This window comes from Anolis sagrei, chromosome Y (genome assembly GCF_037176765.1).
Source record: "Anolis sagrei isolate rAnoSag1 chromosome Y, rAnoSag1.mat, whole genome shotgun sequence".
Taxonomy (NCBI): domain Eukaryota; kingdom Metazoa; phylum Chordata; class Lepidosauria; order Squamata; family Dactyloidae; genus Anolis; species Anolis sagrei.
Genome location: NC_090035.1, coordinates 72,751,246 through 72,773,047, shown reverse-complemented (window position 1 = coordinate 72,773,047; position 21,802 = coordinate 72,751,246). Strand labels below are relative to the sequence as shown.

Below are 21,802 nucleotides of genomic sequence, written 5' to 3'. Positions count from 1 at the left end.
CAGCAGGCAAGAGTCCTTTGTCCCATCCTGGTCATTATTCCACATAAATATAAACCCTTATAAATATAGACTTCACTACCTCTGAGGATGCTGCTTGCCATAGATGCAGGCAAAACGTCAGGAGAGAATGCCTCGCTCGCCCCTCGCCCAAAATCTGGCTACCAGTACCCTCTAAAATAACCCTCTAAAATCAGAACAATAAATAAAGAGCAACACTAAAAAGGGGGGGGGGGGGAATTCCTGACATGAAGCAATCAGGGCCAGTTAACCGCTCCCAACAAAGGATTCCTGGGCAGCAACTAGCTCGGCTTTGAAGCTGCAAGGCCATTAAATACTCATCAACATGACCAATTGCAACATTCACACTTACCTCAAGCAGACATGAGTTCTTTTTCCCACCCTGGACATTCCACAGATATACAAACCCCACTTGCCTAGTTACAAACAGACCTCACAGCCTCTTGAGGATGCCTGCCATAGATGTGGGTGAAACATCAGGTGAGAATGCTTCACCAAGCACCAAAGAGCATTCTGAACTCCACCAATAATAGAACTGAACCAAACTTGGCATACAGGACTTTCATGACTAACAGAAAATACTGGAGAGGGGGTTGGGAAAAATAGACCCTGACATTGGGGAATTGCAGTTTACCAAGCACCAAAGAACATTCTGAGCTCCACCAACAATAGAATTGAACCAAGCTTGGCATATAGGACTTCCATGACCAAATACTAGAGGGGTTTGGGGGAGGCATGTACAGAAGATGACATTTGCAGTACCTTTTGACCAGGCCTCCTTGCTGCCCTGAGAGGAGGGGTCCAGGCTCAGCTGCAGCAGGGAAGGAAAGCGAAAGAGAAAGAAAGAGCCTGGCTGGCTGGCTGGCTGGCTGGCTCCCTCCTGGCAGCACGTGGAGGGAGGGAGGGAGGACTTCCCTCTCGCCTAGTGGGCGGGGCCTGCGCTTCTCCATTAGAAGAAGGCTGTGGAGGGCGCATGGGGGGGGGGCCTGCAGGAGGAGGCGTGGCCTAAGGACAGAACAGCGCCCCCTGGCAAAAAAAGTATTCCGCCACCGCTTACTTCGAGTAATGGACGGGCCGCCCCTGTGTAGTCCCAAAGTATTTTGGGGTGTTCCAAGTGACCTATCCCTGACCTTTTCAAAAGCAGCACATTTTCATCTTTTGCAGCATCAATGCAACCTTCAAACAGGCGGTGAGCAACAAGATGCTCTCCAGATGTCTCAAACTGCAACTGTCTAATCAGGTCTGAGCTATTTGGGACTACAACTGATGGGAGTTGTAGTCCCAAAGTGACCTATCCCTGACCCTTTCGAATGAGGCACATTTTCCTCTCTTGCAGCATCTACGCAACCTTCAAACAGGGGTGACCAACAAGATGCTCTCCAGATGTCTCAAACTACAACTGTCTAACCAGGTCTGAGCTATTTGGGACTGAAGGGAGTTGTAGTCCAAATAATTTGGGGGTGTGCCAAGTTACCTATCCCCGACCCTTTTGAACGTGGCACATTTTCCTCTCTTGCAGCATCAATGCAACCTTCAAACATGGGTGAGCAACAAGATGTTCTCCAGATGTCTCAAACTACAACTGTCTGATCAGGTGTGAGCTCTTTGGGACTGATGGGAGTTGTAGTCCCAAAGCATTTTGGAGTGTGCCAAGTGACCTATCCTTGGCCTTTTCAAAAGCAGCACATTTTCATCTTTTGCAGCATGTATGCAACTTTCAAATGGGTGATCAACAAGATGCTCTCCAGATGTCTCAAACTACAACTATGTAATCAGGTCTGAGCTCTTTGGGACTGATGGGAGTTGTAGTCCCTATCGCTGAGCCTTTCGAACATGGCACATTTTCGTCTCTTGCAGCATCTGTCTGCAAATATGTGAAATGCTAAAATGAAGTCACTATGAAACAAGTGGAAACTATATGCCATGGAAAATCTCAAAATCATGTTTGATGTCGGATGCTCAAATGGGGCCATGAACTTGAGCTGGCTTCACGTGAACAGGGAACCGTTTTCCTCCTGAAGATGAGGATGAGCTGGCTTTGAGAGTTTGCATGCACGATGCATGAGTGTGCAAGTGTGACTCATGGGGAAATATTATTTCCAGTTGCTCAACTCGATGCAAGAGAAGACCTGGCAGGATGTGCTCAGCAATGCCTTTCTGCTTTCCCTCTTCCATTGCCTTCTCAATTCAGGAAGGTGTAGGATGGATGAAGGAAGCAGGAGATTCAGGATGCCATATAATCCATATTATCAAATCAGATAAAGCAGATTATCAGATTTGACCTGGATTATATGAGTCTACACTGTTATATAATCCAGCTCAAACCAGATAATCTGGATTTTATATGGTAGTGAAGATCCAGTCCCTGTCTCTAAACGACTAATCCCAGAAACATTTAGCATAAATATAAAAACCACATAATCAATAAAAAACCAATAAAATTGATCTTCAGTGTCTCATTATTAAAATCATTATCCAATCGCATTGTCCAGCCATTCCGTAGGTCTAACTTTGTCTGTTACACTGCATCTGTACATGCTTGCACAAAAAGCCAGGTTTTAACTTTTTTGCAAAACATTAGGAGGGAGGGGGCCAATCTGATATCCCTAGGAAGGGCGTTCCACAGCCAAGGGGCCACCACTGAGAAGGTCCTGTCCCTCGTCCCCGCCAGCCGAGAGCAGGGCCTCTCCAGACGATCTTAAGAGACCTAGATGGTTCATAAGGTGAAATACGTTCGGACAGGTAAGCCGGGCCAGAACTATTTAGGGCTTTATAGGCTAAAGCGAGCACTTTGAATTGTGCCCAGTAGCAAACTGGCAGCTAGTGGAGTTGGTGCAACAGAAGAGTTGTGTGCTCCCTGAGTGCCGCACCCGTTAGCAACCTAGCTGCAACCCGTTGGACCATTTGGAGATTCCAAACAGTCTTCAAAGGCAATCCCACGTAGAGCGCATGGCAGTAGTTTATACAGGATGTAACCAGAGCGTGACCAAGTAAAGCTTCCCAAGGTATGGGCGCAGCTGGCGCAGTAGTTAGGAAGTACAAAGGACTTTATTTGTGTTGTGGAAACCTTGTTATTGTAAATAGTGCGACTATAGTATTTTACTACAAAGAAAACCCTTCTATGGCAGAGATAACATTGGTCTGTGTGTTTTTGCTCTTTTTATCACTTTGGGTTACTTGTGCTGGGTCGCGCTGCTGCTAGTAAGTTACTCTGCTGCACATTTATGAGGAAGGTATTTTGTTGATAAGCCCACGTGCCCAACAAACGCTTCTGGAACATGGAAAACAGCCAGCAACCCAGTGACTCTGGCCATGAAAGCCTTCAACAACACAATGGCAGATATGCTTCTCTGTTTTGTCATCTGCTGGAAAAATCAGATCATCCTTTTCCAAGCCAGTCACAGACCCAATTTACAATTCTCTCCCCTCTCTGAACAAGCAAATTAGCCTCAATAGCATGGCAACATGCCCACGCACTAAGCCATTTATTTGAATGTTGCATGTCACTTACCTCAACTCGCTGGTGGCCATCCATTCTTCGTCATCCAAAGGCACCTGCACCTGGTTGCTGTCTGCAAACTCCAGCGCTGTGCCATCCCTCAACCAGCTCAGCTCCGGTGGCTCTCCGAGAGCATGAACCGAACAGGAGAACTTCACATCCTTGCCCAAGGAGGACGTCAGGTTTGACGGGCTCTCTAGGAAGTAGACGGCTAACGGGAGGAAAGAGAGGAGACTTAGGATGGTATTGAAGAGGAAAAAACTGAATGTTAGGGTGCATTTATGCTGGGGTATCAAACCCTTTTTCATTGAGGGTCTCTTCAAAATGAAGTTCAACAGGGACAAATGCAAGATACTTCACTTAGGCAGAAAAAAATGCAATACAAAGATACACAATGGGAGACGATGCCTGGTTCGACAGCAATGTGTGTGAGAAAGATTTTGGAGTCCTTGTGGACAGGAAGGTGAACATGAGCCAATAATGGGAAGCGGCGGCAAAAAAGCCAATGGGATTTTGGCCTGCATCAATAGAAGTCTAGTGCCTAGATCAAGGGAAGTCATTCTACCCCTCTATTCTGCCTTGGTCAGATCACACCTGGAAGCACACTGTGTCCAATTATGGGCACCAAAATTGAAGGGAGATGTTCACAAGCTGGAATGTGTCCAGAGGAGGGTGACACAAATGATCAAGGGTCTGGAGAACAAGCCCTATGAGGAGTGGCTTAAAGAGCTGGGCATGTTTAGCCTTCAAAAGAGAAGGCTGAAAGAAGACAGGAAAAGAAATTCCACTTGAACTTCCTGACTGTGAGAGCTGTTCAGTAGTGGAACTCTCTGCCCCAGAGTGTGGTGGAGGCTCCTTCTTTGGAGGCTTTTAAACAAAGGTTGGATGGCGATCTGTCAGGGGTGCTTTGAATGCAATTTTCCTGCTTCTTGGCAGAAGGGGGTTGGACTGGATGGCTAACGAGGTCTCTTCCAACTCTATGATTCTATGGTTAGCCATATGGTTGCCTTCAAAGGGTCATTGAATCCATGGATGGAGAAGTCATGCATACAGGTGACCAACTATATATATTTTTAACCTTGTGGTTGTTGCTCTTTAGTTTTTCCCCAGTTTGGGTCCCCAGATGATACTGAACAACAACCCCCATCCCTTTTGACTATCTACCATGTGAGCTGGGGATAATGGGAATTGCAGCCCAACAACACTTGGGGATTGGAGAAAGATTAAAGGACATTTTAAGATCAAGCATCCTATCCGCAAGCCTTGTGTCTAAATTCAAACCTATGACTAAATGGAACAAACTGCAGCTGCCCAGATGTTACTGTATCACAACTCTCATCAGCTCTAGTAATGATCTCTAATGGTGAAAAATAGAGGAATTGTAGTCCAACATCTGGAGGGCCACATAAAAAGACATGGTGGGCTGGATTTGGCCCGCAAGGCTTGAGTTGGACACATATGATCTATACCAGGCATGGACAAACTTGGGCCCTCCTAGTTTGAACTTCAGCTCCCATAATTCCTAGTAACCGGTAGGCTGTTAGGAATTGTGGGTATTGAAGTCCAAAACACCTGGAGGAGCCAAGTTTGCCCATGCCTGATCTACACCATACAATTAATACAGGTTAACATCACCTGAATTGCTGTAGCTCAGTGCGATGGGATCCCCACTCGTCCATGAAAACCTACTGAGTGAGCTTGGGCAAGTCACACACTCTCAGCCTCAGAAAGCCATCACCATAAGTGAGAAGAGCTCTAGTACCCACTAAACTAAAATATCCCAGACTTGCTCCTAGTTTATCCTGATATCACTTACGTAACATGAAAGGGCTCAATGATTTTCTTGCTGTCTGTTTCCAGGTATAATTCAAAAGACAGGTTATAATCACTGGAGCCTTGTACAACTCAGTCCAGTTGTAATGTTTGGCTCCGATACAAGCGTCTCTCGATTACATCTTCAATTGTTCCATTCCCACTTGATGCCAATACTATTGTTTCATTACACAGGAAAAAATGAGTCGCGGTTAAACCCTTTTACTGGCTGAACTGCTGACCTGAAGGTTAGCGGTTCGAATCTGTGAGTTGGGGTGAGCTCCTGTTTGTCAGCTCTAGATTCCCATGCAGAGACATGAGAGAAGCATCCCACAGGATGGTAACACATCCAGGTGTAAGCTGCCCCAAGTCCCCTTGGGGAGATGGTGGCAGGGTATAAATAAAGTTATTATTATTATTATTATTATTATTATTATTATCCTTGAAGACAGCCAATTCTCTCACACCAGAAGCGACTTGCAGTTTCTCAAACCACTCCTGACACACACACAAATTGCACAGAAGCAAGGACTGGCTTCAAAGTTTGCAAACTCTTAATCTGTGGCTCCTTTTCCTCTCTATTTTTCAGCTTCTTTTATGCACCAAAAGAAGGAGCAATGACGTCCTGATCTGGCCATCTGGGCATCGGATGATGCTTCAACTTGCCTCTCCATCATTCATTGCCAAGAGTGGCAGAAAACCACACCAGCCTCACCCATTTAATGACAGTTTTTTTTTGTAACTCTCTAGCATAAAGCACTACGAAGATGCTATGTGGGCATCAAGGCAGACCAAAAAAGTGTTTCCAGCTACCAGAGGCTTTGAAGTTTCCCCAAAACAGTCCATACACTCTCCTACAGACCTTAATCCAAAACAATCTCAGAATCTTTAACTCAACAGCAATGGCTTGTGACAAATGGTGTATCTACACTGTAGAATTAATGCAGTTTGACACCAATTTAACTGTCTTGTTTCAATGCTATGGAATCTTGGGAGTTGTAGTTTGGTGAACTACACTGAAATACAACACCGCCTGAGCTCTGTGAGTGCAGCATTCTGGGACGTCTCTCCAGATGGGTCTTGGGGGCACAGCTTTGTCGTGGCTCCGGTCCTTCCTGGAGGGTCGTTCCCAGATGGTGAAGCTGGGAGACACCTGCTCGGACCCCTGGCCTTTGACCAGTGGGGTCCCGCAAGGTTCCATTCTGTCCCCCATGCTTTTCAACATCTACATGAAACCGCTGGGAGAGGTCATCCGGAGTTTAGGAGTTCGGTGCTGTCTCTATGCAGATGACACGCAACTCGACTACTCTTTTCCACCTAATTCCAAGGAAGCCCCTCGGGTGCTGGACAAGTGCCTAGCTGCTGTGGCTGTCTGGATGAGGAGGAACAAGCTGAGGACCAACCCCGACAAAACAGAGGTCCTCCTGGTCGATCGTAAACCGGATCGGGGTATAGGGTGGCAACCTGTGCTGGATAGGGTTACATTCCCCCTGAAGTCACAGGTCCGCAGTCTGGGTGTCCTCCTGGACTGATCACTTACACTTGAAACTCAGGCGTCAGCGGTGGCCGGGAGGGCCGTCGCACAATTAAGACTCGTGCGCCAGCTGCGACCGTACCTCGTGAAGTCAGATCTGGCCAGGGTGGTCCATGCCTTAGTCACCTTCAGATTGGATTACTGTAACACACTCTAAGTGGGGCTGCCCTTGAAAACGGCCCGGAAAATTCAATTGGTACAACAGGCGGCAGTCAGGTTACTAACTGGTGCTTCTTGCAGGGAGCGGTCAACCCTCCTGTTTAAGGAGCTCCACTGGCTGCCGTTCATTTTCCGGTCCCAATTCAAGGTGCAGGTTCTTACCTACAAAGCCCTGAACGGTTTGGGACCTGCCTACCTGCGTGTCTGCATTTCTGTGTATGAACCCACACGATCTCTTTGATCATCTGGAGAGGCCCTGCTCATGCTCCCACCTCCTTCGCAGGCGTGATTGGTGGGGACGAGGGAGAGGGCCTTCTCGGTGATGGCCCCTCAACTCTGGAACTCACTCCCTAAGGACATCAAACATGTCCCAACGCTGGCAGTCTTTAGGAGGAGCCTGAAAACGTGGTTGCTCCAGTGTGCCTTCCCATATGTCCTCAAATGTACTTTAATATTGATTTAGGATTGTCTGTGCACCCTTATCTTTCTTTGAAAACCCTATCCTAGCTTAACATACCTTGTTCATGTTCAGCATTTTAAATTTTAATTATTACATTTGGCCCGGCCATTGGTTTTTAAATGCTGTATGTTACTGTTATTGATATTGCTTATTGCTTATTGTGTATTTTTTAGTTTTATTTTATTTTATTTAACTGTTTTGTATTGATTATTTATTATTTATTGCCTTTGTTTATTGATGTGCTGTGGGCTTGGCCTCATGTAAGCCGCACCGAGTCCCTTGGGGAGATGGTAGCGGGGTACAAATAAAGTTTTATTATTATCATTATTACAAGCCACTCTAAACACCTTTGCAGAAGCATACGAGAAGCTCGGCCTCTCATTGAACATCGAGAAAACCAAAGTGCTCTTCCAGCAGTCACCAGCCAATACCTCTCCAATGCCAGAGATATAGCTTAATGGTGTAACATTAGAAAATGTTGACCATTTCCTCTACCTTGGCAGCCACTTCTCCACCAAAGTCAACATTGACACTGAAATTCAACACCACCTGAGCTCTGTGAGTGCAGCATTTTTCCAAATGAAGCAGAGAGTGTTTAAGGACAGGGACATCCGCAGGGATACCAAGGTGCTTGTTTATAAAGCTATTGTCCTCCCAACCCTGCTATATGCCTGCGAGACATGGACTATCTACAGATGTCACATGCAACTCCTGGAATGATTCCATAAGCGTTGCCTCTGAAAAATCCTGCAAATCTCTTGGGAAGACAGGCGGACAAATGTCAGCGTGCCGGAAGAAGCAAAGACCACCAGCACTGATGCGATGCTCCTATGTGGGCGTCAACACAACATGAGGAACTGTATTAAGGGGTCGCGGCATTAGGAAGGTTGAGAACCACTGATGTATGGGATGCCATGTCAACAGGCAACTTGAAGGTTCATATATTTGCTTGGATTCATTTCTTTCAGAGAGCGCAAGATGACATGAACTAACCAGATAACCCTAGGCATCCAAACAAATATTCCTGTATTCTCTTCTGAATTTGTATCAGTAAGTTGACACAGTTGCAAGGCATTGCAGTCCAACAACATGCGGAGAACCACATCATCTTCGTCCACTTTAGGGAACCAACGGCCGAAGCAGCATTGGGTGGATCACCATTTTTAGTGGCAGATCTCCAGATGATTTGTGTTTACTTGGCAAGAGCTCGATTCTCTTTTTTTAAAAACAACAGCAACAAGAAAATGACAACATTCCTCCACCGCCATCCCATTCCCGCTGCTCCAATTAAGCTGTTGAAATGAAGGACGATTGGTTTGACCAAAAATAGACTCTTTTGTGAGGTCTGTTAAGTTCTACAACTGAAAACAATCTCCAAGGCTCAGAATTTGAGCTTTGAGTGCATGTCTTTGGTGATTGGTTCTTCGTTTTGAAATAATAGTATGACTGGGGTTTTGAGGTGGCATTTTAATATTTTAGTGTTTAAAAGTGACCCAAAATTTGTTTTTTATTTTTATATTTTAATGCATTTAGATCAGTGTTTCTCAGCCTTCTTAATGCCGCAGCCCCTTAATACAGTTCCTCATTTCCTCATAAAATTATTTTTGTTACTACTTCATAACTGCAATTTTGCAACTGTTATGAATCATCATATAAATATCTGATATGCAGGATACATTTTCATTCACTAGACCAAATTTGGTACAGATGCCCGATATGCCCAAATTTGAATACTGGTGGGGATGGGGAACGGTTGATTTTGTCATTTGGGAGTTGTAGTTGCTAGGATGTATAGTTCACCTACAATCAAAGAGCATTCTGAACTACACCAATGATGGAATTGAACCAAACTTGGCACACAGAACTCCCACGACCAACAAAAAAATACAGGAAGGGTTTGACCTTGAGTTTGGGAGTTGTAGTTCACCTACATCCAGAGAGCACTGTGGACTCAAACAATGATGGATTTTAACAAAACTTGGCACAGATACTCAATATGCCCTGATGAACACTGATGGAGTTCGTGGGAAATAGACCTTGACATTTGGGGGTTGTGGTTGCTGGGATTTATAGTTCACCTACAATCAAAGAACATTCTGAACCCCACCAACAATAGAATTGGACCAAATTTTCCACACAGAAACCTCACTGGCTTGAGCCTCCCTCTAAGCTTGTGCACTCTCCCTTGCCCATGCATGTGCACCATGCTGCCATGTGCCCAAATGTGAATACTGATGGAGTTCGTGGGAAATAGACCTTGACATTTGGGGGTTGTGGTTGCTGGGATTTATAGTTCACCTACAATCAAAGAACATTCTGAACCCCACCAACGATAGAATTGGACCAAATTTCCCACACAGAGCCCCCATACTTTGAAGGGACTCACTGGCGCGAACCTCCATCCAGCCTCGCACACTCTCCCTTGCCCATGCATGTGTGCCATGCTGCCATGTGCCTTGCATGCCTGCTCTCCCCTCCCCACTTGGAGTCTCAGAAACAGCCCTCCCCTCGGCTGAGAGGCCAGCCAATCACAGCGGAGGAGGGCTTTTGGTGGGAGGATTCGCTTTCTATTTCCAAAAAGGAAGAGAAGGACAGGCGGAGAGATCTTCAACCTTCTCTGCCAAAGGGGTTCCTAAGACCATCAGAAATATATGTATTCTGATGGTCTTTGGTGACGCCTCTGAAACCCCCTTGCTACCTCCCCAAGGGTTCCAACCCCCAGGTTGAGAAACACTGATGTAAATTGTTTGAATCTGTATTGTTTTTATATTTATTTGTAGTTGCGTTGAGTCCCTACATTGGGAGAAAGGTGCTTGTGTGTGTGAATCCATATCCTCCCCTCTCTCCTTCATTTTCCTTGGGATTTTTCCCCAAAGCTATCCGTTTCTATCCACCATTCCTCCAAGATTAACAGAGAATGATAGAAGTCATCAAAAGAGAGGATACTTTCTATCTCCAAGAGGTTGACTATCATGTTTTACTCCAACCTTAAAAGAACTGTCCAAAGTACTGATTCTCAGCTTCAAAACAGGTTCAACCCTTTGGACAACTCCTTAAAAGTTGGACTAAACTTTAGAATAGTTTTGCCACCTTCATGATATGGGTGCCACTAACCCAAGCATGGGCAAGCTTCAGATCTCCAGGATTCAATGCCTGGCCCAGTAGAGAAGATCGATACTAAAAGTGCCTCTGGGCATATACAGAGTGTTTTCTGTTCAAACCAGGTGGCAAAAAGGGCATCTACAAAGGATGCTTCTACACCAGACATGGGCAGCCTTCTGCCCTTCAGGTGTTTTGGCTGTTAGGAATTGTGGGAGTTGAAGTCCAAAACACCTGGAGGGCCAACGTTTGCTCATGCCTGATCTACACTGTAACCATACATTCAATGCCTGGCCGAGAAGTAGAGAAGATCGATACTAAAAGTGCCCCTGAGCATATACAGAATGCTTTTTTAAATTTTCAACCAGGTGGCAAAAAGGGCATTTACAAGGGTTGCTTCTACACTGTAGCCACAGATTAAATGCTTGGCCCAGAAGGAAAAAAGATCAGTACTAAAAGTGCCTCTGAGCATATACAGAGTGTTTTCTAATTCCATCCCGGTGGCAAAAGGGGATCTACAAGGAATGCTTCTACACTGTAACCATAGATTCAATACCTAGCCCAGAAACAGAGAAGATCAATAGTAAAAGTGCCTCTGAGCATATGCAGAGTGTTATCTGTTCCATCCAGGTGGCAAAAAGGGCGTCTACAAGAGATGCTTTTACACTGTAACCATGGATTCAATGCCTATCCCAGAAGTAGAGAAGATCAATACTAAAAGTGCCTCTGAGCATATACAGAGTACTTTTTCAATTTCCAACCAGGTGGCAAAAAGAGCATCTACAAGGGATGCTTCTACACCAGGCATGGGCAAACTTTGGCCCTTCAGGTGTTTTGAACTTCAACTCCCACAATTCCTGGGAGTTGTGGGAGTTGAAGTTCAAAACACCTGGAGGGCTGAAGTTTGCCCATGCCTGCACTAACCTCATCCCAGTCTGGATCCAAATGGCATCACATTTAGGGAAAGTTGGGATCTGTGACTCTTCTCCTCACTTCATTTATCTCAAACTGGAAAATCCAGATCTGCAAAGTCTGATATTTGATGGCATTTGTCTCAATCTGGGCCAACATCAAGGCTGAGTGAAGAACTGAACCTGTTTTCCTTTGGCTGAAGTGACCAATGCTCCATTGATTGCTCATTGTCTTTTCCTTCCTCCTCAAATTTCCAACTTTCCATTAAGAAATCCAAAATGCATTTCCAAAGAAACGGAGAAGGCAAGGCCATCGAGGGCACGCAAAGAGAAGCGAAAGAGAAATGCCAAAGAAAAGAGTTCAGGGTGTGAACGATTTCAACATCTCACTCTCTGCAATACTAGAAGTTTTGAGGAATGTATTTCCAAAGGCTTCCATGGCCGAAATCACTGGGAAAATCTGGTCCAAGGAAGTCATGCTACCTCTCTATTCTGCCTAGGTCAGATCACACCTGGAATCACACTGTGTCCAATTCTGGGCACCACAATTTAAGGGAGATGCTGACTCTAAGCTGGAATATGTCCAGAGGAGGGTGACTAAAATGATCAAAGGTCTGGAGAGCAAGCCCTATGAGGAGTGGCTTGAAGAGCTGGGTATGTTTACCCTGCAGAAGAGAAGGCTGAGAGGAAACATGATGAGGGCCATGTATAAATATGTGAGGGGAAGTCACAGGGAGAAGGGAGCAGGCTTGTTTTCTGCTGCCCCGGAGACTAGGACGCAATGGAGCAATGGCTTCAAAATACAGGAAAGGAGATTCCACCTGAACATTAGGAAGAAGAGAGCTGTTCAGCAGTGGAACTCTCTGCCTTGAACTGTGGCAGAAGCTCCTTCTTTGGAAGCTTTTAAGCAGAGGCTGGATGGCCATCTGTTGGGGGTGCTTTGAATGTAATTTTCTTGCTTCTTGGGCTGGATGGCCCACCAAGTCTCTTCCAACTCTATGATTCTGTGATTCTATATAACAAACAATCAAGGGCCAGTTAATACCTCCCAAACAGAGGATGCCTCCAGGCAACAACAGCCAGGCTATCTCTATGCAGTTGACGTTCAAAACATCTGGAGGGCTGAAGTTTGCCCATGCCTGCACTTAGAACTAACCCTGTTTTCCTTTGGCTGAAGGGACCGATGCTCCATTTATTGCTCATTGTATTTTCCTTCCTCATCAATTTTCCAACTTTCTATTGAGAAAACCAAAACGCATGTCCAAAGAAAAGGGAAAAGCAAAGTCACTGATTGGCTTTGCAAACTTCATGGCTACTCAAATGCTAATTCAAACAATCACAACATTCACACCTGCTTCAACAGATAAGGATTCTTTCTCCCATCCTGGACATTCCACAAGTATATGCTTCACAGCCAAAAGAACCTCTTAAGATGTCAGCCACAGATGCAGGTGAAACGTTAGGAGGGAATGCTGCCGGAACATAGCCACACAGTCTGAAAAACTCACAGTAGCCCAGCTTTGAGAGTGTTTAATCTTGGGGGGGGGGGGTGACCTCGTTTTTCCCACCCCAAACATTCAACATGTGTGCCTCCAGATGTTTTTGGGACTGCAATATCCATCAATATGTAAACAGCAAAGGATGATGAGTCGTGTAATCCAACATCTGAAGGGGCTACAAATAACTCATTCTCAACTTAAGTAATTACTAACAGCCCATTTCTATATGATGTAGTTCACATTACGACAGCTGGATTAGGAAGGCATAGAAGTAGTCATATTTCCAGATTTTAAGCAAGTAACGCGGAGGGAAAGTGCGTCACCGCAGGGCTCCTCCATCTGTCTCTCAGCTGGAAAACTAGGGGAATTTATGCAACTCTTCTTAGGAAACAGGGACACTTACACCAATGGTTAGATGGATGGTGTGTGTGTATGTGGAACAGGGAAGGCAAGTAAATAAATCAGTCTGAGAATATCCTGCCTCTCAGCCGCAGTTAACCCTTGAGGAATGAGGGACATGTTTCAGGGCCTGAGAAACAAACATTGTGTACTTGGACGGCAACCAAGCCCAGTCTTCAGCTCCTTTTTTCTGTTCACGATGACGACATCTGACTAGAGACAGAAAAGGAATTCATGCTAAGCATGTATTATAATTTTGGTATGTGAGACCCTTTGCAAAAGCATGCCCATATCTGTGGGCTTCCCATCACTGGATAGAGATTCCAACTATATCAGTTTGGCAGTGATGGTCCCGATTAATCCTCTGTTGATCCACTTTCACCCTCAGGTTGCTTCTGTTCCTGCAAAGTGAGTTCAACTTACAAAAGTACTTTTTGCTCTAAACAAACAGGAGAGGAGAGGGCTGAATCTTGCCCTTCTCACTATTCAAAGCCAAAAGCAACCTACTGCAGCCTTTCCAAGGTTGCGAGTCCTTCCTCATTAACAAATGTAGGCAAGTTGACCACAAATGATGTTATTTGGCTTCGTGTATCCATGTAACAGCGCTCCATGCAGTCATGCTGGCCACATGATCTTGGAGGTGTCTACGGACAACGCCGGCTCTTTGGCTTAGAAATGGAGATGAGCACCAACCCCAGGAGTCGGACATGACTGGACTTAATGTCAAGGGGAAACCTTTACCTTTACCTTATCAATAGGGTTGCCCCATGTTATTCTGAACTGAAATAATGTATATTCTATTTGCTTCTGCTTCTATGTTTCTCCTATTCCTTCCTTTTTGACCTCGGGCAAATGTTACACTGCAGATTCCTCAGGGTAGGGTCCTGGCTACTACAACAGATGCTGGTTAGGAATAATGTGGATTGCATCTAACATATTTAGAGGGTATAGCAGTGGTTCCCAACCTGTGTAACAGTGCTCTATGCAGTCATGCTGGCCACATGGCCTTGAAGGTGTCTACGGACAACGCCGGCTCTTTGGCTTAGAAATTGAGAAATCCAGAGTTGGCCATGACTGCACTTAATGTCAGGAGAAAACCTTTACCTTTACATATCCATTTTTGCACCTGTGACATGTTGGGAAGTAGGCTGCAAGCTGTAGGTTTCACTTCCCACTCCCATCCTTTTGAATTATCTAAATGCACTGAACTTCAAAGTAGATAATCTGTTGTGATAATCTGGATTATATGGCAGTGTACAGGGGGCATAGGGACTCTTCCACACTGCCCCTTTATCCCAGGATCTGGTTTTATGTATTTACATCAGGCATGGGCAAATTTTGGTCGTATGGGTGTTCTGGAATACCAGCTGTTAGGAATTGTGGGAGTTGAAGTCCAAAACACCTGGAGGGCCGAAGCTTGCCCATGCCTGAGTTATAGAGACCCACCAAGGTGGAGAGAACAGCCCTTTGGGTCGCCTTTCCTACTTAATGGCGTCACTGAGCAAATGGTGCACATCAGTCAACTCCACCCAATCCCAAAGGGAGGAAAGAATTGGCAGGGATGGTGACCCACAGGGTGGAGAGCCTTTCCCCTCCCTTCTTAGCTAGTTTATCGCAGACCAGGAGGGAGACTGGAAGGAGTCCCTGAGGCTTGGATGACATGTCTTCACTCCTCTGAAAAGAGACAGAGCTGGTTTACACTCCTTCTTTATGACTTCACTTGCCAGATACAGCCCAGTTCTAACCAAACAACAGAATGTTATTGTCTGGATCCCAAAACAGAGCTCATCTACACCAGGCATGAACAAACTTTGCCCCTCCAGGTGTTTTGGACTTCAACTCTCACCATTCCTAACAGCCTCAGGCCCTTTCTGTTATTAAAAAGTCCCAGTTTCTCCTCTTACTTCTTCCCTTTGTTCTCAGCTTATTCCTACTTTTGCCATCTGAACCACACCTCGATGTTGTTTAGCCACACATATCTCACCCTATCTATCCAACTTGTATGCAGAACACATCATGTGACGTGCAAGGCTTGATGAATCCAAGGCTGGAGTTAAAATTGCTGGAAGAAATGTTAACAACCTTAGATATGCATGTGCTGGTATGGCTGTACCAGGAGCTCCAAATTTATTTCCTTTGTATTAAATGTTTGCTTGCAGTCCAAGGTTTCAGGGACTCTGCAGAAGGGTGGTTTCCTTTGGTTGCAGTCATAGGGCAAGTCACCTGTCCATCGTTACATTTTGGTCCCACCCCTTGCTCAGGACAATTGGGAAGGGAAGGGAGCCATTTTTAGTTAGTCTCAGCAAGGAAAGCTAATGTACAGGACGTGTGCAAGTTTCCCCTGTACAAAAGCTTCAACCCTTAAGACCTTCCAGGGGAGAACAGTCTTAAGAGCACCCAAAGATTTCCAGGGAAGCAGTCCTAAAGCTCTGAGGAATTTCGGACGGTGAACAGTTTGAAAGACCAAAGAACTCCAGCTGGAGAATATGTAAGCCTTTACTGGTAGGTCCACTCGGTGACTCAAGACGCAGTTCGACCCGGTAGCGGAGCCCATATCAGTAAGGGTAAGATTACAGTCAGCCTGGGAGAAGTTAAAAAGGGGGCTTTCCTTTAAAGTAAAGAAGAAGTTATTGAAGACAGTTGCCTGTCCTTCGTGGGCAAGTTTAGGAAGCTACCAGTTGCATAAAAGCCTGGAATCATTTGTTTAACTTTCTGAAGACAAGAGAAGTTTCTGTTTGATTGTTCATTAATAAAAGACTTTGTTATACTTCACAAGCCATCTAAAGATCATTTGTGGTGGAAAACCTCTGAGAACTTCTCTTTACAGGCCCAACGTGTGACAGAACAATGCAGATTATGCCACTTTGATGGCCGAAAGCAAGGTGGAACTGAGGAGCCTTCTAAACAAGGTGAAAGAAGAAAGCGCAAAAGCTGGGTTGCAGCTAAACATCACAAAAACCAAAATTATGGCAACCAGACTGATTGATAACTGGCAAATAGAGGGAGAAAACATGGAAGCAGTGACAGACTTTGTATTTCTAGGTGCGAAGATGATTGCAGACGCAGACTGCAGCCAGGAAATCAGAAGATGTCTCCTTATTGGGTGGAGAGCAAAGACCAATCAAAGAGTGAAGAGTAGAGACATCACACTGGCAATGAAGTTCTCCATAGTTGTTTATTCATTCAGTCGCTTCCAACTCTTTGTGACCTCATGGACCAGCCCACACCAGAGCTCCCTGTCAGCCATCACCACCCCCAGCTCCTTCAGAGTCAAGCCAGTCACTTCAAGGATACCATCCATCCATCTTGCACTTAGTCAACCCCTCTTCCTTTTTCCTTCCATTTTCCCCAATATCATTGACTTCTCTAAGCGTTGCTGTCTTTTCTTGATGTGACCAAAGTACTTCATCTTTGCCTCTACTATCCTTCCCTCCAATCAGCAGTCAGGCTTTATTTCTTGAAGTATGGACTGGTTGGATCTTCTCGCTGTCCAAGGCACTCTCAGAATTTTCCTCCAACACCACAGTTCAAAAGCATCTCTCTTCCTTCGCTCAGCCTTCCTTATGGTCCAGCTCTCACATCCGTGGGTGACTATGGGGAATACCATTGCTTTAACTATGTGGATCTTTGTTGTCAGTGCAATGTCTCTACTCTTATTCAATTGAAGAGAGATATTGAGAAGCTGGAATGTGTCCAGAGGAGGGTGACTAAAATGATCAAGGGTCTGGAGAACAAGCCCTATGAGGAGTGGCTTAAAGAGCTGGGCATGTTTAGCCTGAAGAAGAGAAGGCTGAGAGGAGATATGATAGCCATGTATAAATATGTGAGAGGAAGCCACAGGGAGGAGGGAGCAAGCTTGTTTTCTGCTTCCATGGAGACTAGGACGCGGAACAATGGCTTCAAATACAAGAGAGGAGATTCCATCTGAACATGAGGAAGAACTTCCTGGCTGTGAGAGCCATTCAGCAGTAGAACTCTCTGCCCCGGAGTGTGGTGGAGGCTCCTTCTTTGGAAGCTTTTAAACAGAGGCTGGATGGCCATCTGTCAGGGGTGCTTGGAATGCAATATTCCTGCTTCTTGGCAGGGTGTTGGACTGGATGGCCCAGGAGGTCTCTTCCAACTCTTTGATTCTATGATTCTATGATTCCCCATAGTAACATATGCATGTGAGATCTGGACCATAAGGAAGGCTGAGCAAAGGAAGAGAGATGCTTTTGAACTGTGGTGTTGGAGGAAAGTTCTGAGACTGTCTTGGACTGCGAGAAGCTCCAACCAGTCCATACTCCAGAAAATAAAGCCCAGCTGTTCACTGGAGGGAAGGATACTAGAGACAAAGATGAAGCATTTTGGACACATAATGAGAAGACAGGAAAGCTTGGAGAAGACAATTTTGCTGGGGAAAATGGAAGGAAAAAGGAAGAGGGGTCGACCAAGGGCAAGATGAAGTGACTGACTTGAGACAGGTGACAGGGAGCTCTGGTGTGGACAGGTCCAGGAGGTCAAAAAGAGTCAGAAGCAACTGAACAAATAAACAACAAATAAACAACATTTTAAATGTTCAAAATATGCAAAATCATTTTAGGGAACTAGGACTGGAAGACAAACCCTAGGATCTAATTCCCAGCACAGTAAAGCTCGAGAGATATGACAATTCCAGTCCTAAAAAGCAATGTTTCCAAACTCTGCTGGTGCCTTATCATGAAGAGAGTTGCCAATCTTTTCTTTTGTCTGCCGTGAATGGCAGTGGAAAAGTTAGAAAGTGCTCATGTTAACCTCTGTGGCCATGGAGAGTTCAGCTTGTTCTTTTGTTCAGAGCCACATGTTGCCAAAGCCGGGGCTGTTTCCCCCCCTGGTAACTTGGCACCCTTCAATCCCAGACCAACGGGATATGCCATAAATGGAGGATGTGTGTTTTCAAAGGATGCCAACAAAACTCCCCAGAGGCTTCGTGACTGAATCAGCCAGGCTGTTAACGGTGTCATCGTTTGTCTCATAAAAAGACAGCGCTCCACTAAAGGCAGTAAGTGTCAAATGGCAAAATTCAAATAAAATACACATTCCTCTAACTAGAGGTGGGGAAGCTCTAGCCCTCTGGATGTTGATGAACCTTTTCTGTTCATTACTCATTATATTGATTTCCTATGAATATTTGCCATGTTGGTTGGGGCTGATAGGAATTTGAGTCCAGTTCAATCCAGAGATCCAATTCATCCCCAGTGTTCAGCAAATTTGTGGAGTGGAGGAGGCCACAAGAAAGACCAAAATGGGCTTCAACATCCACAAAACCAAGAGAAATGCATGTGGGTGAAGCCACAGGAGAGTAAGAGATGGCAACATTTATCTGTGTGCCACCTCCATCCATCCGGTGGCATAGTGGGTTAAACCCCTGTGCTGGCAGGACTGAAGACCGACAGGTCGCAGGTTCGAATCCAGGGAGAGGCGGATGAGCTCCCTCTATCAGCTCCAGCTCCTCATGCGGGGACATGAGAGAAGCCTCCCACAAGGATGATAAAACATCAAAACATCTGGGTGTCCTGTGGGCAACGTCCTTGCAGACGGCCAATTCTCTCACACCAGAAGCGACTTGCAATTTCTCAATTGCAATTTCTCAATTTCTGACACGACAAAAAAACTCCATCCGTTCTACAAGTTAAGCTTTGCTTCTCCTCCGTGTTACCTGTCACCACTCTCCCAAACCCAGAACTTGAGGAAGATTTTGCTCTTATGGACTACAGCATCCAGAATCCTCAGCCAGCATTGGGTTTGACTTTTGTCTGCTTGAAGAACTAGTAGGACAGCTCACTTTCCTTCCTCTTTAAAGAGCTGACATTCCACAAAAGACATCTGACTCCCGCCAAGGGATTGTGCTAAAAACAAGTAGGTGTGAGAATGTAAATAATCTCCTTCCAATGGAGGAGAAAGCGGAAGTTTACTCCAGTGTGAGTTTGCTTCATCGACTCACCCATCTGAAAAAAGAACGGGAGAGAGAGAGGAAGGGAGACCAGGAGAAATAGAGAAATGGATGGAGAGAGAGAGAGAGAGAGAGATAGGCAGGTAAAGATAAGATATTTCAATAAGATAGAATGGATGGATCACAGATATAGACAGATAGAGAAAGAAACGATAGGACATGATAGATATATGAGATAATATGGATGGATGGATAGATGGATGGATGGATAGATAGATAGATAGATAGATAGATAGATAGATAGATAGATCGACAGACAGACAGACAGACAGACAGACAGACCGATGGAGAGATAAACATAAAATGTTTCAATGAGATAAAATGGATGGATCACAGATATAGACTGAACGAGATAGATAAGATAAGACAGGATAGATATATGAGATAATATGGATGGATAAATAAAGATAAAATATTTTGATAAGATAGAATGGATGGATCACAGATATAGACAGGGAAGGAAAAGATAGGACAGGATAGATATATGAAATAATATGGGTGGGTGGGTGGGTGGATGATAGATAGATAGACAGACAGACAAATAGACAAGTAAAGATAAAATAGTTTTATAAGACAGAATGAGTGGATCACAGGTATAGACAGAAAGAGATAGATAAGATAGAATAGGATGGATATATGAGGTAACATGGATGGATGGATGGATGGATGGATGGATGGATGGATGACAGAGAGAGAAATATGATAGATACATAGGCAGATAAAGATGACATAGCACAGGACAGATATTATATATATTATGATAAGAAGGATGGATGGATGGATAGATAGATAGATAGATAGATGGATGGATGTTAGAGACAGATTGATGGAATAGACATATGGATAAACAGCTAGGCAAATATGGATGGATAGGCAGATAGAGATTTTTTTTGATGTGTCAGGAACGACTTGAGAAACTGCAAGTCACTTCTGATGTGAGAGAATTGGCCGTCTGCAAGGAGGTTGCCCAGGGGACGCCCGGATGATTTGATGTTTTATCATCCTTGTGGGAGGCTTCTCTCATGTCCCCATATGAGGAGCTGGAGCTGATAGAGGGAGCTCATCCACCTCTCCCCGGATTCGAACCTGCGACCTGCCGGCACAGGGGTTTAACCCACTGTGCCACCGGGGGCTCCGGCAGATAGAGATAGAATAGACAGAATGGATGAGTGGGCAGATATAGATAGGATAAATAGATAAGACAGTCGATAGATGGATATATAAGATTGGATGCATGATGGATGGATAGGGAGATAGAACTAGGACAGATAATGTTGGGTGAATGATGGATAAATATAAGATGGATGGATAGGCAGATAGGGATAGGATAGATACATAAGAATAGATGATAGATTGATTGATTGATCGATCGATCAATCAATAGATCAATCAATTGATTGATCAATAAATAGATAGAGTGTAGCGAATAGATAGAAAGATCAAAATTGTTCTTTTACTCATGTTTCTTAACATCTGTTTCTGAAGCCTTTAGTGGGCACTCCCTCCAGTTCTGGCCTCATGCTAACAGATCCTGTTCCCTAAAGACCTGGTTTAAAATTCACATTTGCAATCTGGTGTACAGATGGCAGGCTAATGCAGATAGAGATTTGGGGAAAGCTGTATTTCTCCTCCTTGGATGGAGGGTGGAAATCGTGTGACCTTCCAGATGTTGTTGTTCATTCGTTCAGTCGTTTCCAACTCTTCATGACCTCGTGGACAAGCCCACGCCAGAGCTCCCTGTCGGCTGTCACCACCCCCAGCTCCTTCAAGGTCAGTCCAGTCACTTCAAGGATGCCATCCATCTATCTTGCCCTTGGTCGGCCCCTCTTCCTTTTGCCTTCCACTTTCCCCAGCATCATTGTCTTCTCTAGGCTTTGCTGTCTCCTCATGATGTGGCCAAAGTACTTCAACTTTGTACTTCAGCTTCAACTTTCCAGATGTTGCTGGCCTGAAACTTTTAGCAGCTCAACCTTAGCTATGCTGGCGAGGACTGTTAGCACCATCTCATGATGTTCTGCACCCATTTCCCCATGGAAATATTGTGCCTTACCCTTTGTCCTTTTACACAGGGAAATACACCTTTATATAGGGAAATGCATGCCTCACTAAACACAATGACTCCTTAGAGTTTGCAGTTAAGATAAAAGCCAGACAAAAAGTTGACTATTGTGCTGCAAGGCCAATCAATACTAATTAAGGTAATTGCAACATTCACACTTGCCTCCAGCAGAGAAGAGTTCTTTCTCCCACTCTGGACATTATTCCACAGGTATATAAACCACGCTTGCCTAGTTTCCAACAGACCTCACAACCTCTGAGGATGCCTGCCATAGATGTGGGCAAAACGTCAGGGGAGAATGCTTCTGGAACACGGCCAGACAGCCCGGAAAACTCACAGCAGCCAAATTGACTATTAATTGTTCATGCTGTAATGTCTGACT

At 45.0% G+C, this 21,802-nt stretch overlaps 1 protein-coding gene across 2 annotated transcripts in view; it reads right to left on the bottom strand.

The window, feature by feature from the left end:
* LOC132780054 (tyrosine-protein kinase receptor UFO) overlaps nucleotides 1-21,802 on the bottom strand; it is a 114,235-nt gene that overhangs the window by 81,044 nt on the left and 11,389 nt on the right. For both annotated transcript variants that reach the window (XM_067461352.1, XM_067461353.1), the window contains exon 2: nucleotides 3,530-3,728. In XM_067461352.1, the coding sequence (XP_067317453.1) occupies nucleotides 3,530-3,728 (199 nt within the window). The remainder of the gene's footprint in view (nucleotides 1-3,529; nucleotides 3,729-21,802) is intronic.